This window comes from Tympanuchus pallidicinctus, unplaced genomic scaffold (genome assembly GCF_026119805.1).
Source record: "Tympanuchus pallidicinctus isolate F22 unplaced genomic scaffold, pur_lepc_1.0 scaffold23, whole genome shotgun sequence".
Taxonomy (NCBI): domain Eukaryota; kingdom Metazoa; phylum Chordata; class Aves; order Galliformes; family Phasianidae; genus Tympanuchus; species Tympanuchus pallidicinctus.
Window position 1 is genome coordinate 1,835,787 of NW_026294740.1, and position 16,805 is coordinate 1,852,591.

The following is a 16,805-nucleotide window of genomic DNA, read 5'->3' on the forward strand; positions in this document are numbered from 1 at the left end:
ATTCCCCCTTCCAAAGAAGGCCTGGGGAAGGCCAGCACAGGGAGGGCCTTTCTAGTTCTTCAGGTCTGTTGTCCACAGTCAATGCCCACATTGCACCATGTGTGTGGCTGCAGAGTGATGAAGCCAACCAACCACAGGGCGGGGAATGAAAGAGCAAGGAGTAGGAGAAGCCTCATCTGCCCCACCAGCTCCAGGCTGGATGCTATTGAAGATGGTCCGTCTTCTGGAGCAACAGGCACAGCACCTTATTGCAGTGTGGAGGCACCTCGTGCTGCTCCACAGGGCTGGCAGAGCAGAGGGAAGCACTCTGACCTGCAGTGCTTCCTCCAGGGTTCCACATCCCCAAAGCAAAGGGTACAGGGAACAGCAGGCAGGTACTGTGGGATGCAGGAGGTCACCAACAACAGAACAACACGTAAGGAGGCTTCACACTGAGACCTCAGAAGATACCAAAAGCAGGGTCCCATCTGCATTGAGTATTATCGGGATGAATGTACCATTAGGTGCAAGGAAAAGAGACTGATGGTTGTGATCTCACTGACCTGGGCATGCAGGACAGTGACCCAGGCAGGAACACCATCTCAGGACTGCAGCAAACAGCAGCAGCACTGATCTGAAGGCCTCAGCAGCTTGGCTATGGGGCAACCAGAGCTCTTGGGCAGCCACCAAATGGCCCCCACATACCACCTAGTGGAGCCACCCATCCTACAGGGCAGGCAGGTTTTGGAGATGTGAGAGCTCTTCACATCCTATAAAGAACCCTTGTGCTGTCATGACAGCCGTTAGCAGCTCCAGTTGTGCCATCTAAACATGGATCAAAATGTTGACATGCTCAGAGGGGACACCAGCATCTGAGGCACTGGGAGACCTCGTGGTGCTGTGATCTTTCACACAGGGATTACGTGCTGGTCATGGTGCCAAGCCTGGAGGCACTGGTGGGCACGGGTGGTCAGGGCTGAATGCCCTCCTGGCAGTGCAGGTGTCCCTCACCTCCTCTTTCCAACCATCCCTGCCATGTTTCTCATCTCCTGTTTGGTTTCCATTTCCCATTGCGTTTTCCCCGATCTTCTAATTTTTTTCTCCTTTCCTGTTTTGCTCTGGTTTCCTTTTCCTTTGGAGCTGAAACTGAACCCAGTAACAGTGAGCTGGGGAAGGCAGCTCATCTGCCTGTAATTCAACACACTACGTCTGTGCTCAGGTGACAACTTCACAGAAATCAGCCCTTCGTTCAGTTGCCTTTAGGGATGGCCCTTCCCTCCCACAGCCCTACCCAGAGCCATAAAACCAATGCAAGCACAACAAAGCCCTGACCAGAGACAATTCCCCACCAAGAATCCTTTGGAATCAGCCCACAGAGACTCACAAGGTGGTACAAGGCCAAGGATGAGATCTGCAATGACTACATGTCCAGGGATGGTGGATGCTCCCCAAATATCAGCTCCAACGCTTGTTTAGTTGCCCTGTCCAGGTGAAGAATATCTCTGGATATTCTTGTTTGCTGCACACATCTCTTCCAAGCTGAGCTAAGGTGGAATTCAGTGTTTGTTGATGTCATGGAGGTTTGGCCATTGATGTGGCACCAAGGAAACATGCCATCATTCAAGCTTGCACCAGCCTGCATGGAAAGTCTCGTCGGTAGCAGTGCTGCAGTGGGAAGCGTGAATATTGATGGGAGGTTGGAACTCTCAGAGGAGAGCAGGTTGTGGACTCTGGCTGGAGACCTGGGCAGGAAAGGAAAGAAACAGGAGACCATGGGTCGCAAGTGTGTGATCCCCTTGGTGCTTCCTTGCATGTCCTCAGCATCCTCCCAGCAATGACCACTGCTCCCCTTCCAAACCCTCTCTCAGGACTCAGTGGGGCTCTGACACTTTTCTGCAGTGACCAACCCACAGAGCAGGGCTGCAGCCTGGTGGTCCCTCACACCCTGCTTCTTTTGTGTGTCCCACATACCAGTGCCAACCAACCCTCCCCGCACTTGGCAGCTTCAGCACCCCCAGAAGTCCTTGTCACAAAGCCCAGCACACTACCATGGTCACGTCCCGTGCAGAGGAGCTACATGATGGAGCAGGTGAAGCCACAGCACTCCTTGAGCAGGGTGAGGCCCGTTTTGGTCATGTACGGTGCGGAGGTTTGCTGCCCCCTGGAAGTCATTTTCTTCTCTCTGATAGGAGCTACAGAAAGAGGCACTGTAAGCTTCAGGTGTGTTCTTGGAGACAAGGACATAAGCCCGCTGCTTCTTCTGAAAGGTCCTCTCAGCACAGCACTGCTGCCCCAGAGGAAGGCTGAGTGGATGGCACGACTTGTCGCTTCAGTCAGTGCATGACGAAATGGACGGAGCTGATTAGAAAGGGCCTGATGAAGTACACGAACCACAAAGTGACACCTGCTCATCCCAGATCTCCTAGGACATGCTGGCTGAGAAATGTATGGAAGCATTGCATCTCTACTGACTGGTGATGTTTCCAGCACCAGCACCTCCCCACACTGAGCTAGTTCTACACAGAGGGATGAAATCTTGGCACCAGACTGCTTAGGGAAGGGAAGAAACTGCCAGGGAGGTTCAGTGCAAGGAATATAACTCATTGACCACCTACTTGCTTTCTGGAGGTAGCTTTTGGAGAGCTTACTTTGCAGGAATTCTGCCATTTCTTTGTCTTCTTCTCTCTCCCTGCAACAAAGAGATTGTTTAGCACATGGAAAAGGAGCAACGAGGCATCCAGAAACATCTGTCAAAGCGTAATACAGATCTGAGGAAAGCTTGCGCTGTCCTCACTGCAAGGAATAACTTGTTCCCAGCTACCTGAGCCTCTCAAACTCCACATCGTCCACCAGGAAATCCCGTGTTTCCACCAGCTTGTGGATCTGCTGCACCAGTTCCTCCTCCTTCTGCTTCTCCTCATTGGACTTCTCAGTCTCTGCAGCACAAGAAGTGTATTTAGCTCCTCTGTATCCCTCCCATGCAAAGTTGAGCCAAGCCAAGCTTGCTGTGCTCTGCTCCACCTGGGAGTGGCTATGAGAGTGGGGGTAAAAGCCAACCCAAAGTAGGCTCCAGGATCCAGATACAGGCTGCTAAATAAGCAAAAATCTCACCTCAACCCACCCAGGTCTGGTGTCATCAAACTCAGATTTTTGAGTTTTGCCCCTGAAATTTCCATGGGGATGAGCACTGTGAGATGTAACTGTGAGCTTCACAAGGCAGAGGGGTCCCTAAGCAAGGTGAGATCCCACCAGTGAGGCTACCTTGCTTAGAGATCCCTCCTCTGCTTCCCTATGGGTCTCCACCCTGCACTGGGCACCTGACCCCCAGGTGCTCAGAAAAGTCAGATTCAGGTGTCATCTTCTTGCCAAGATGTGCTGAACCCACGTTTCCCACACCAGCACACCCAGCCGCAGTGCCAGCATGGTGCTGACCCATGGAGAGCCCCAGAAACCCCACCTGGCTGCCTCTGAGCACCATGACCCATTTGTGTCACACATATAGGAACCTTCAAAGCCCATCTGGTCCTACTCCCCTGCACTGAACAGGGACACCCACAGCTCCATCAGTGCTCAGAGCCCCATCCCCTGACCCTGGGTGTCTGCAGGGATGGGGCACCACCACCTCCTTGTGCAGAGAGTTAGTGAAGCCCTGGGAAACTCTCACATCATGCAAACTCATGTTCTATACAAACTGGTATATAGCAGCAAGCAGAATGCATAAAAATCCTTGGGGATTGGACTAGAGGATCTTCACAGGTTCTCTCTTGCTCAAAGCACTCTGTGATTCTATAAGATGACAGAGCTAGCGCTGGGGAGTGTTAAATATGGACAGCTAGCTTGGGTGGAAATGGTAAATGCCTGTGTAGCACTATTTAATAACAATTTCTGAATTCAGCAGCCAGCTCCAAAATCAATCCAGCTCAGGATGGATCAATCTCCTGTCTTCCTTCAGCTAAATAAAAATGCAGCAGAATTCACAGCATGGAGCCAGCCTGCAGGCAGGGTCTCAGCAGCTCCCTAAGCTGTGCATTGATCTGCAGCTTCAAGTCTGCTTTGTATTGATGGGAGGTGCTGCTGCAGGGGTCTGGGTAGAAGGAACTTCTCATAACCTTTGTGTTGTCGGAAAGATCCCCAGAAAATAATTTGCTGTGATATTTTGGTGCAAATAAGGCACTTCACTCTGATGCCACCAGAAACATCAGGTTGGGCACAAACATACCAGCTACATGGGGATAGTTAATGGTCTGCACTCCTGGGTTAGAGCACATCAGAGTTAACATACCCTCCATACAAACACTGCTTTTTTCCAAATTGCTGATGTCACAGTCCATCAGGACCACCCCTTTGAACTACTAAGGGCACTTTAGGCTCAAGCTTCTCATTGCTGCCTTCAGCAGCAGCATCTCCGGGAGCACCCCAGTGTGGGAGCTGGCCAAGAGCTTCCTGGGCTTCATGGAGATCTTTCTGCTGAGCGCATGGCAGGGTGCAGCTCTACAGAGCCTTACCAGGAAGGGCAAGGAGCTTTTGAAGCTCCTTTTTCAGCCGGCTGATTTCTTTGCAGAGCTGAATGTCATCCATCCTGCAGAGACACAAATGGAATCAGGGCGGTTAGCGAAGCAGAAATCTCATCAATGACAACAACACCTCAGTAAAACCTGGCACGTGCGCCAGGCGATAGCATGGATAGCATGGAAATGGGGTGTGGGCTGCTGGATCATTGAAATCAAGGAACTGTGATCTGTTCTTCATCCCGACAGACTTCACTGGTCCTCCCAAGCTCTACTAAGAAGCCAACATGAAGCATGACCTTCCCAAGGCCATCCAAGCCTCCAGTGCAGCAATGCACCGACACTGCAGGCACATGGCAGAGCAGCCAACCTGGCACCACACAGCTGAGATTTCTCACAAGCTCCACGTCTGTGAGCAGTGCAGAAGCCCTAATTCACGCTCCGTGTCTGCAGATAACACACGATTGGATCCACGAGCTGCTGCCACAGATGTGCCCCTGGCTCCCTGTGCGGTGTGCATTGCTAAGAGCCCTGTCTGCTTCTCCAGTAATCCCGCAGCCCTTCGCTGAGTCACCCCGTCAGGATGAGTCACACTGGAGCTGGGGGCACCAGAAATATTAATTAGAGAGAGGGAAACCAACAGAGCGACAAAGAGGAACCCTGTGTGATACTGCTGTAGGAGGAGAACATCCCAAGTAGAGGAAGCCTTTCCTCTTGGCAGAAGTAATGAATTGGCAATAATGAAAGTTGTCATTTCAGTACAATCAGGGAGATAGCAAAGGCAAGCAGCCGGGTCATTGCTGCTGGAGCTGGGGTTGTCTCTGCCACCTGAGACATCTTGTTGCAGCAGGTTTCATTATCTTCCAAGCACGGACATCTCAGCAACGTTGGAATGTGTTGGTTTGACATTTTCAACAAGAAAACACTGATTGCTATCGACTGACAAGGCGACTCACATCCCTGTATGGTGGCACACGACGGAGGTGTACGTCTCCCTGAGTCCTACAGTCCACCTGACCTTAAATATGACTTTTATTTCCCCCACTGTGTCAAAAGCCCCACTCCAACCCCCAAGCCCTATCCGTTGTAGCCCTGGTGTGCGGAAGGTTCCTGTGCCCCCAGCAGGGCAGCCCCAGCTCCTCCTGCCCAGCAAAGCTGATACTCCCATAGTTTCACACCACAGGTCTGATGCTCAAGCTCTGATGTGCAGCCCTGCTGTTCCCCACCCAAGCAATGAATGCTGCAGCTGTACCCACCCCAGGATGTGTTTTCTGTAGGTGATTCCCAAGTGCAAGCCAAGGAAGAAAACAAACAATGAGGTAAGAAGAACCACGAGCTGTGAGTTTTGACAGCACCTGTGAGATTTAGGTGCCAGTTGCCATGGAAAACATTCAAGCAATTCAGCTTTTGTGACTCCCAGAAATCCTCTGCAATCCCAACAACGCCTCAGCTCCAGGTGTGTGGTGTGCGCTCCCTGTGCCAGCCCAGCACTTCTGGGGTCAGCCCAGGGCAGTGCTGGCAGCCCTGTCTCCATGGCTCTGGCTCAGAACCCAGTGCTGAGAGTGTTGTTTATCCCATGCTGCAAATGAGCCTTGCTTTTTCCTTTGCTTTTTCTCAGCTCCCTCCCTGTCTGCTAAGCCAGTGTTAGGACTGTGTGCACCAATTGGCTCCAAAGGAGCTGTGCAGCTCCGTCACATTGGCTTTTCTCTTGTCACCATCCCTCTGTGTTACAGTGGCTTTATTTCTGCCTCTTTGGCAGGGCCACATTGATTCTGGCACTCTGTGGACAGAAATCCTCCATACTGATGCTCCAAAAGGGGAGGAAGGGCTGGGAGGCCATAAGGTCTCCTCCAACCCACCCATGATGTGATATGATTCGACGATAAACTCAGGTTCTGTGGCTGCCCATGTCAGGGAGCAGCAGTGAGCTCCCAAACCTCGAGTACCTTCCCATGCCCAGCCCAAGAGCATCAACCTGCAGAGAAGACATAGTGCTCAGAGAGGACCATGGGCACGTTTTAGCTCAGTCAAACACATGCCCCCAATCCGCACAGGTTGGCTCCCAGCACTCACATGTATCGCAGCTCCGACTCCCTCCTCACCAGGATCTCCCTGATCCTCTCGATTTTGAAGAGCTCCCCTTCGATGTCATCAATAGTGGTGGAGGAGTCAGCCATGGAAATGATCTCATCCTCTGCAAAGGAAGGAGGAGCCCCGTCAGCCAGCAGCAGATGTTAACCAGGTGCTGAGGACAACAGGGCTGTACAGCAGACACCACACAGCATCACCAGGCTACACATGCAGCTTCAACTTCTTTTCCAGGCTACCCACCAGCCGCTGCAAGAGGAGACAGCCTGACATGGAAAGTCACCACCAGATACAGGGGCACTGAGCTACTGGCAGATGTGTTTTGCCTTTATTTGTGCTCCACACAAAGCTGAGCACCAGAGCAGCTCTGCTCAGTGCTGCTGCTGCATCAGACCCCTTGGCTGAGCAACCTCAGAGACACAAGCCTGTGTCTGCCTCCTCCTCCAGGACATGCCAGGGCCCATATAACACAAAACCAACAAGGAGTCATGGAGGTGAAGGTCCCACTGCAGCTCCTGTTCCATTGCAGGATGGGTGAACCCCTCCAAGGTACCTGGCAGGGCAGTTCAGCTTCCTTATCTCCTGAAGTGCTGAGCATCATCTCTGCAACCCCCCTGGGGAAACTGAGTCAGGAAAAAGGGATGCCATTTTCTCCAGACCAGAGGCAAAACCATCCCAGCAAACCACAGGAAAAAGAGGCTGTTGTTTTTTAGTGGCAAGTTCAGGGATAGGCGGGATGAGAGCCCAGAAGCAGAGCTCTGCTCTCACCACCAGCTTTGTCTCTGCCAAAGTCTGATGTCCCACAGCTCCCAGCCTGCTCTATGGGATGACAGCTGAGGTTCTGCTCCCAGGCCAGCTGCCACCTTCCTGCCAGCCCAGCTCCCAGCATCACATCACCCAGCTTGTTATCACTGATGTGCAGCAGTGCATTCATCACACAGTGGCTAATCCAGCTCTCCTGTGATGTACAGGCAGCACAGGGTGGGGGGTGGGGGGCTCAGCAGCTACAGCAAAGCCAGGCTATGAGAAACACTAACAATCACATATATCAGGGGAAAACTGAGCTTCCTTTGGATCCCCGCAAGGCACATCTCTGCTCAGAGAGTTTCTGCAGCCCTGTAGAGCAGGGAGATGTTGCTGTGAAGGCACAAGGCAGAACACCCCACACAGTGGTTCTCTACCCATCGCATAGAACTGCTGGAGAAATTGTCCCCAGCGAGGCATGTTTCTGAAGCTGCTGGTGGAGAAAGTTGAATAGCAGAAATATATGTAGTTTAGGTTGGTGTGACTGGTTTGGGGAATAGCTTTCCACTCTTTCTGGCTTAGAAACTCATGAGGATTAATTGTAGCACATCTCCCTCTCTTCCAGCCATGCAGGTATTTTCTACCAACACCTTTACATGGAATCCTTAAACATTCCCCACCCTAAGCTGTTGGGATGCTCTCAGGAGCCCCACCCTGATGGACCACTGGATATGTGAGCTGAGCACAGAGTGGGGTGGGATGGGCTGCCTTCTGGCAGCTCTTGTCCCTGCTGCAAACGGGTGCTGGAAACCCTGCCCTTAGCCTGCTTTCTACTGGCCTGAATGGGGTTGCTAGGGGACTGGACTGTGGTTGCTATGGGACCAAGGATGCAGTTTCTGCAGGACCGGACTGCTGTTGCTAAGGGACCGGACAATGGTTGCTAGGGGAGAGGGATGCTGAGCTCCCTTGTCCCAAGCATCCACCTGCTCAGCCACCCCAGGATGCCCGTGGCCCAGGGGATTTCATGCACCTGAAGACAGGCAGGTGGTCCTGGTCACATCTCCCTGCAGCTGACGGGGACAAGCAGGTAAGAACGCACGCGAGGTTGCAGATGGAACAGCCGCCGTGTGCCTGTAGGCTCCCTGGGGCTCGGCTGTAGTTCAGTGTGGCTGTAGATCTGTCAGAAAAAGCTGCATTGCTCAGCGTCACTTCTGCAACCAGGCTGAAATGACAAGGCTGATTATTTTATACATTCTCCAGTAAACAAAGAAACGAGCTCACTGCAGCTCTCATTAGCCAGGAACAAATCTTGGAGCACAGGGGTGGGTCTGGGGGAGGAAGGCTGTCACTGCTGGTCTGGGTGGGTGAGGGAATAGCCCAGAACATCTTTGATCGTCGGTGGCAGAAGTACTTGGCTCAGGTCGTCAGCCAGTTGCTTCCCAGTGGGTGAGCACAATGGCTTGGAACAGGTGTCAGCATCACTCCTTCTCCCTTTTCATCCCAGAACCTCATTAGCAGCAGCCAGCCCATCTGGAAGAGGCAAATCCTCACCTGTGTACCAAAGGGAGGAGGAGGCTGGATGATTTCTGCCCACGGTCACTTCCAGCAGCAGAGGCTGCAGGTTAGGAGTGTACTGTGAACCAAGGGCAGGTGGGCATCACACAGCACAGCCATGGCTGCAGGAGCCGAGCTGGAGGTTCCCATTGGTGATGGGGTGGCACTCTGTGTCCCAAAGGTGAGACTTATCCTCAGACACACGAGGGAAGGTGTCAACAGAGCTCTAATCAAAGAGCTGCTTAAAACAGGAGAAGGGGCAGCTCCAAGTGAGAGCTCCTGCAAAAGGAAGCCTGTGGACCTCTGGGGGAGTGCACTCTCCCCACTGATTCCTTAAAATCTGCCCCAAGCACCTTCTCACCTTCTAAATTCAATGAGGAATGGGAAAAATCCTCGGGATCATAAATGCCAAGCTGCTGCTGTGCTTTTGGGTAAGGGTGAGGCCAGCATCAGCCAATCCTTCATGCTGTATTTGACACCAAGATTGCCCAAGGGCTCTGGAAGCGGGGCCAGAGACACCAGAGGCTGTGTGAACACCCAGGGAAAGGGACAAACTGCTACACTTCTGCATGAAACCGATCCACCAAACCTCATGAGAAACCAGTGAATCTGTGCAAGAGACCAAAAGGCAGGAACCCTTCAGGAAACTAGAATGGCTACCAGAGAAGTCCAGGGATCTGCATCGTTGGTCCAAGACACCTTCTGGACAAGGCTGTGAGCAACTCCATCTACCTGCTAAGCCTGCTTTCAGCAGGGAGTTGGACTCAAAATCTGCAGAGCTCCCTCCTGATCCAAGTTACTCTGCAAAGACCAACTGAGTTTTGCATGGCTCTTCCCTACTAGACCAGGAGATGCCTCCTCCAGACAGATGTGGGGTGATATCAAGTTCCTGAAGCCCCAGCTACAGACACGGGCTAAAGCACAGCTTCCCTTTGCAGCCTGGGGTCCCCAGGGCTCTGTGTATCCACTGCAGGTATGGGAAGTGGGAACACTCAGAGCTCAGGAGGGACTAAACCTGGGCACATGGTACAGCTGGGCAAAGACTTTCCTGGAGGTGGTTTTACTGAACAGGTCTGTAACACCCAACTCTCAGTGCCTCCTTACATCTGGGCCCATCCTTGTGGTGCTGAGCATCCGTTCAGGGATGCAGGATGACCCACGTGTGTGCAGCTCCCACAGATGCACACGCCAATGGTACCAGGCACAGGCATCAGCCCCATACTGCCCACAGAGCTCTCCAACAGCCACTGCTTCAACCTGGCAAACTGAAGAACAGGAGAAGGCTTTGATTTCAACTTGGGACTGTTCTGATCGTCACACACAGCCCAGGAGAAGAGAGTATCGTTAATGAGGAGTATAATAGCTGGAGACTCTCACTCCATATGGCTTTGATGCAAACATTTAGACAGCCAGCAACAAGCCCAGGATGAGTCACAGCAGCAGCCAGTGCAGGGTTGAGTTGCAAGTGATTTCTTTCATGATTAAAGATGGGCAATAGATTGGCAGTGCTCTGGGGAGGGAGGGCAGAGGTCTTCACCTGGGCTCCGTCCCAAGAGGCTTTTAATTCAGCTGCGGGTTTTCTCTGCCAGGAAAAGCAGTGTGAGCAGGGGGCATCCAGCTCATCAAAACCAACCCTTGTTGACTGGTGCATATTTGATAATGAGAGCAATCGCAGCTCACTGCCCAGCTCTGGGCAGTGTTTGCAGAGGTGATATGGTGCTCACATCCCTGGTTCCTGCAGCATCTTCAGCACACAGCCAGGCACTCCAGACCTGGAGGACAAGGTCAGATCCCTGCAGGCCCCCCACCCAGATACCTGCCATGCAGGGGCAGGATGGAGGGATAAGTGCTGCTGTGCTGGCAGATACAGAGGAAGATAAAAACTTCAGGATGCTCCCCATGGAGCCGAGCAGCACCCGCACACTCGCATCCAGCTGGATGCTGAAGTTTGCTCTGTGCCTCCCCTTTTTGCCTTTCTGGCTGCTCGCCGCTGTCCTGCTGCACGCAGAGGTCTGGTGGGGAGCAGAATGAGATGGGAGCAGAAGGGGACGGGGAGATGTCGGAGTGATGTCCTGGCAGGAGGTCCCCCCAGGCTGCGATGCTGCCTCCCAGCCCTGGGGCTCGACTGCGGATGACACCCGGCTCAGACCACATTTCCTACAGGAGGAACTGCTCAGAGTGGGGAAAGGCAGCAAAGGGCCGTGCGGGCACCCCAGGCTGCCCATCACAGCCATGCCCACAGCACGGTGCCTCCACATCTCTCAGGGCTGGACCAGCCGTGCGGAGGGCTCCATCCCCCCTCCACCACTTCATTTCCCCCAGCCATCCCTCCATCCGCTTCTTTCCGTCTTTTCTCTCCCCCCATGCAGCCCTCCCACCCAGCGGGGGGCTCAGCGGCTCCCACATCCTCTCTCCCCTCGCTTCCAAGACGCACCGCGAGGCTCCGCGACCCGACGTAGGTTGGGGGGCTTGGGAAGGGGGCAACAGCGGAGCCACCGGGGGAAAGTTTGGATCTCACCTGGCGCCGTGCTGGCGGGCGGCCACCGGGTGGATTCCAGCGAGCCGTACCGGGGGGGGGTCCGCTTCCCCTCCATCCTGCAGAGCGCTGCGGCCGCCTCGCTTCTCCCCCGTCCGCACCGCTCGGAGCGGAGCGGCTCGGGGCTCCCGAGGCTCCCCGCCCCTCAGCCCGGCTCCCCCCGCTCCGCTCCCGCCGCGCCCTCTGCCGTTCTCCGCCGCCCCGCTCCGCTCCCCGCCCTTCGCCCGCACCGCGGCCGCTTTCTCTCTTTCTCTCTCGGGGCGGTTCGGAGCTCGGCTGGGTGTCCTCTGCCGCCGCGCACCCCCAGCCCAGCCACAGCCCCTGCCTCTCCAGTTCCGTGCCACAGACTTGAGCAGCTTCAGCACGAACACGGTCCCGTTCAGCCCAATGCATCCTTTGTGTCTCTCAGCGGGGCACGGCTTGCTGCAGACAAATAAACCGTGCGACAAAAGCGGGACAAAGAAAAGATGGTTGGCAGCACTTTGGGAGCGCAGGGGCTGGGTATGGGTCTAAAACCTTGCAGGGATCTTAGTGATCATAGAATCACAGCATCACCTCAGCTGGAAAAAATCGAGTCCAACCATCAGCCTGACCTGCCACGTCCCACCCAAGGCCACATCCATCAGTGCCACCTCTGGAACACCTCCAGGGATGGGGACTCTGCTGTAGCCCAGGGCAGCCCTGGAGGTGTCCAAGGCCACGCTGGATGGGGCCCTGGGCAGCCTGATCTGGTGTCAAATGTGGAGGTTGGTGGCCCTGCATGTGGCAGGGGTTGGAGATTCATGATCCTTGAGGTCCCTTCCAACCCTGGCCATTCTGTGATTCTGTGAATCATTAAGATTGAAAAAGACCACTAAGATCATCTATTCCACCCACCAAGACACAACCACCATGCTCACTAAGCCATATCCCTACGTGCCACATCTGCCTTTTCCCTGAAAACCTCCAGGGATGATTCCACCACCCCAATGCTCGTTCACTGTGGCCACAAGGAATGAGTGCTTGGATCAGCTGTGCTCTGCATTTAAAGCACTCCAGACGTTTGCTTTGCTCTCCCCAAACACACAGGATCACCTTTAGCAGTGCAGAGTCGCACTCAGAACTGTTTGCACACCCATTGCACACACTGCTTGCTCTGCTCTGCCCAATGCTATCGTTATGTACAAACCTCTCTTGCAGAAGATGCTCTACATCCTCGAATCCACTGTAAAGAAGTTTTAATGGATCCACTCAGACACTGGAAAGGTACTGAGAAGCACAAAGAGCACTGAACTGTCTATTCCTGCAGAAGGGCATGTATGTCTGGCCAGAATAACAAGATGGAAGTTATTAAATAATTCCATGAGCTTCTTTTCCTTGGGATTTGTCAAAAATTCAAGCTCACATCTCTCAATCCACGATTAACACGACTCCAGCGTGTGATTGTGTTTCCTGTCTCAGAATTCCTTTTCCCATCAGCACAGGCCTGCTGTTCTCACTGCTATCATCCCCTCTGCAGTCCACACCTGATTACAGCTGGAAATGCTTTCAAAGGTCCAAAACCACAGCCCTACTGCCAACAACGTCCTTCTCTGCTCCGATAAGGTTGGCATGAGATCACTTCTTCTGTTGCACAATTTCTCCAGGCGGGGTTTCTTAATACGAAAGGTGAAACAGAGCTTAATTTTACAGTTAGCTCCTACTCAGCTCTGTGTCTGCGTGCACAGTGTTATGGTGTCAACACATCTGATTTCAAGGGAAAAAAATTGCCTCTGGCCAAAAAAGTAATTCCTATCACAGCAAAAGCAGTGGAGAAGTGATGCACAAAGAAATGTATCTGTGCCCAGAGAAATGTACAACTGAAGTCAGCAGATAGAAGAGGAAAAAGGGAAGGGAAGGGAAGGGAAGGGAAGGGAAGGGAAGGGAAGGGAAGGGAAGGGAAGGGAAGGGAAGGGAAGGGAAGGGAAGGGAAGGGAAGGGAAGGGAAGGGAAGGGAAGGGAAGGGAAGGGAAGGGAAGGGAAGGGAAGGGAAGGGAAGGGAAGGGAAGGGAAGGGAAGGGAAGGGAAGGGAAGGGAAGGGAAGGGAAGGGAAGGGAAGGGAAGGGAAGGGAAGGGAAGGGAAGGGACCAGCTGTTTTAGCTGTTTCCTTGCAATGTAGGAGTGAAAATAAAAGGTGAGATAAAGTATTGGGTTCAATGAGCTGTGTGGATTCCAGTCCAGTTCCATTGGCCATACAATGACTTACATGCAGGGTCTGGGCACTGTTTCACTAAAAGCAAAGAGACATTCAGCATTTGTTGGTGAATGCTGCCTCATCTGCTGGAACTGATTCAGTGGGAACCACTGAACCATGTCACAGAGCACATGTACATCAATCCATGTGACATCCAAACAGCACCAGCCACAGAGGACATCCTCAGCACCACCAGTTAAACCAATAAGGATTCGCGTGGCTCTCAGGGTGCAGGGTGACCGGGAGATCAGGCCTAGCCAGCATGGGTTCATGAAGGGCAGGTCCTGTTTGACCAACCTGATCTCCTTCTATGATCTAGTGACCCATCTGGTGGATGAGGGAAAGGCTGTTGATGTGGTCTACCTAGACTTCAGCAAAGCCTTTGACACTGTCTCCCACAGCATCCTCCTGCAGAAGCTGGCAGCCAGAGGCTTGGATGGATGCACTCTTGGCTGGGTAAGGAGCTGGTTGGAGGGCCGGGCACAGAGAGTGGTGGTGAATGGAGTCAAATCCAGCTGGCGACCGGTTGTGAGTGGTGTTCCCCAGGGGTCGGTGCTGGGGCCTGTCCTCTTCAATATCTTTATTGATGACCTCGATGAGGGCATCGAGTGCACCCTCAGTAAATTCGCAGATGACACCAAATTGGCTGGAAGTGTGGATCTGCCTGGGGGTAGCGAGGCCCTACAGAGGGATCTGGACAGGCTGGAGAGCTGGGCTGAAGCCCATGGGATGAGTTTCAACAAGGCCAAATGCCGGGTCCTGCACTTCGGCCACAACAACCCCAGGCGACGCTGCAGGCCTGGGGTGGTGTGGCTGGAGGACTGCGTAGAGGAAATGGACCTGGGGGTATTGATTGATGCTCGGCTGAACATGAGCTGACAGTGTGCCCAGGTGGCCAGGAAGGCCAATGGCATCCTGGCTTGCATCAGAAACAGTGTTGCAAACAGGAGCAGAGAGGTGATTGTTGCCCTGTATTCAGCACTGGTGAGGCCGCACCTCGAGTGCTGTGTCCAGTTTTGGGCCCCTCACTGCAAGAAAGATATTGAGGCCCTGGAACGTGTTCAAAGGAGGGCAACAAAGCTGGTGAGGGGTCTGGAACACAGGGCTGATGAGGAGAGGCTGAAGGAGCTGGGAATGTTCAGCCTGGAGAAGAGGAGGCTCAGGGGAGACCTCATTGCTCTCTATAACTTCCTGAAGGGAGGCTGTAGTGAGCTGGGGGTCGGCCTCTTCTCTCGTGTCATTAGTGATAGGACCAGGGGGAATGGCTTCAAGCTACGGCAGGGGAGATTCAGGCTGGACATGAGGAAGTATTACTTTTCAGAAAGGGTGGTCAGGCATTGGAATGGATGCCCAGGGAGGTGGAGTCACCGAGCCTGGGGGTGTTCAAGAAAAGGCTGGATGTTGTGTTGAGGGACATGGTTTAGTGGGAGCTGTTGGGAATAGGTGAACGGTTGGACTGGGTGATCTTGAAGGTCTTTCCAACCTTGGTGATTCTATGATTCTATGATTCTATGATTCAGGTGTGCTGCTTGCACAGGACTGCTGTCATGCACCCCGTTAATGAGCAGTTAGACTTCCTGAGGTATGATATGGTAACAAGGCTGGAATAGATTCCTGACACTAAAACTGCTCTCTACTTGAGTTTGAGTTCCAGGGAGAAGGCAGTTCTCAGTACAAAGTTCCAGTTATTCTTGGCTCGAGGACAAGCCTATCTATAGTCCTTGCAGCAGGCTGTGGCATGGCATAGTGGGTTTGTGCCAGAAAATGGGGAGCTAATTATGCTGAAAGCATCTGACATGCAGATAAACTGTAATCAATACACACAGAGATCATCTGCAATAGCATCACTTTTCCTTGTCTCTCCTATGAGCACAGCAGGGAGCAGGGCAGGAGATCACCATGGCACTCATATGCTACATAATAAACATGCATTTAGAGCAGTACTCTGGGTTTTGCAGCTGACTTGTAAAACTTCAGGGAGACACTATTAAAGTTAATTCTTCTGCAAAGGAATGAGGCCTTCCCATGTACCTGGTCAAGTGACAGCAGCTTCTGATGAGAGCTGAAAACTTTTCAAAGCAGAGCTTAGTCATTAACACAAGTTTATGAATTGTTTTCCACTTATGGGGCCGCATGTCCTTCTGTTCCCACAATTCATACCCCACTCACACCAGCCACAAGCAAGTAAATTTATAAAAAGATCCATTTCTACTGCTTTTTTTTTTCCCTCTTTACATTTATATATATTTATATAGGCATTAAAAGAGTTGCACCTTCTGATATGAATCCTCTGTCACCTGTACAAATAACTTATAACCCATCTACACCATTTACAGCTGTACAAATTCAGCCCTGGACACCACAGACCACTCTGTGAGCTGCTGTGAGCTGTTGGCTGGTGTGCCAAGGGCCACGTGCCCCCAGCAAAGAGCCCAGCGAGGCAGAGGTGAGCTCAAATTCACCACTTCGAGCCCAGTGTTACCATATGCAGCAGTTCAGAAAGGAAGGATGTTGGGACAAGCAGGTTGCTTGAATTATTTCTGAGCCTCCCTTCCAAATTCAGCTCCTTCCAAGGTCAAAGCGCTCGGTGCTGTCCTGGCATTGATCATCGTTTTTGAGGAGAGATGAAAAACTGCACTGAAGAACTGAAGATGGTTGCTGAGACCTTCCAGGCCGTTGAGGTGCTGTGATGCTGTTCCCTATCACCTATAGGTGCTGGTTTGGGAATAAAAGCTTTTTGGGTCCTGGAGGCTCTTTATGCTGCTGAATAACCCATCACACACCAACAGCTCCAGAGTTGCTTTGCCCCCTGTAATGTATTCCAGTGCTAGTTTGGGGCTGTGTGGTGCATTCAAAGTGAGAGTGCATAAACCCTGAATTTGGAACAGGAACCAAAGCTGTCTTCTGTACCAAGGCAACAATGAGGGGCAGCAGCAGGAGGGTTTCACGAGGCCCAACCAGCCAGGGCAACCTGCAGCATCTCCAGACTTGGGTATCTGTGCTCCAGGGATGCCCTGTGGTGACAGAGGAAGATCTGCTGTGTGCACTGACAAGGCTGGAGGATTCCTCCTTGGGGCAGGGGATACAAGCCAGCACCCCTGAGCTGCTGAGAGCTGAGAATCAAAGCTGATAGTGTCATAGGAGGGTGCCAGAGATCCCATATCCACTCCAATGTGATTTACAG

General features: G+C 52.8%; 1 protein-coding gene across 1 annotated transcript; it reads right to left on the reverse strand.

Moving 5' to 3' along the window:
• Positions 1-2,052: 2,052 nt before the first annotated feature.
• On the reverse strand, positions 2,053-11,582 carry LOC128083048 (bMERB domain-containing protein 1-like). Its single transcript, XM_052687920.1, has 6 exons — positions 11,392-11,582; positions 6,561-6,681; positions 4,485-4,558; positions 2,801-2,915; positions 2,595-2,668; positions 2,053-2,171 (listed from the first exon to the last, which is right to left on the reverse strand). Exons 1-6 carry the CDS (start codon positions 11,465-11,467, stop codon positions 2,053-2,055), a joined length of 579 nt encoding a protein of 192 aa, XP_052543880.1. The 5' UTR covers positions 11,468-11,582.
• Between the last annotated feature and the right edge of the window lie 5,223 nt (positions 11,583-16,805).

Bases quoted from the DNA above. Each gene is read 5' to 3' on its own strand.
- LOC128083048 (XM_052687920.1), bottom strand. From the start codon at position 11,467: ATGGAGGGGAAGCGGACCCCCCCCCGGTACGGCTCGCTGGAATCCACC. The intron at 6,682-11,391 runs GTGAGATCCAAA...CTTCCTTTGCAG, and splicing joins GCCCGCCAGCACGGCGCCAG to AGGATGAGATCATTTCCATG. The intron at 2,669-2,800 runs GTAGCTGGGAAC...TCTTTGTTGCAG, and splicing joins GTGGAGTTTGAGAGGCTCAG to GGAGAGAGAAGAAGACAAAG.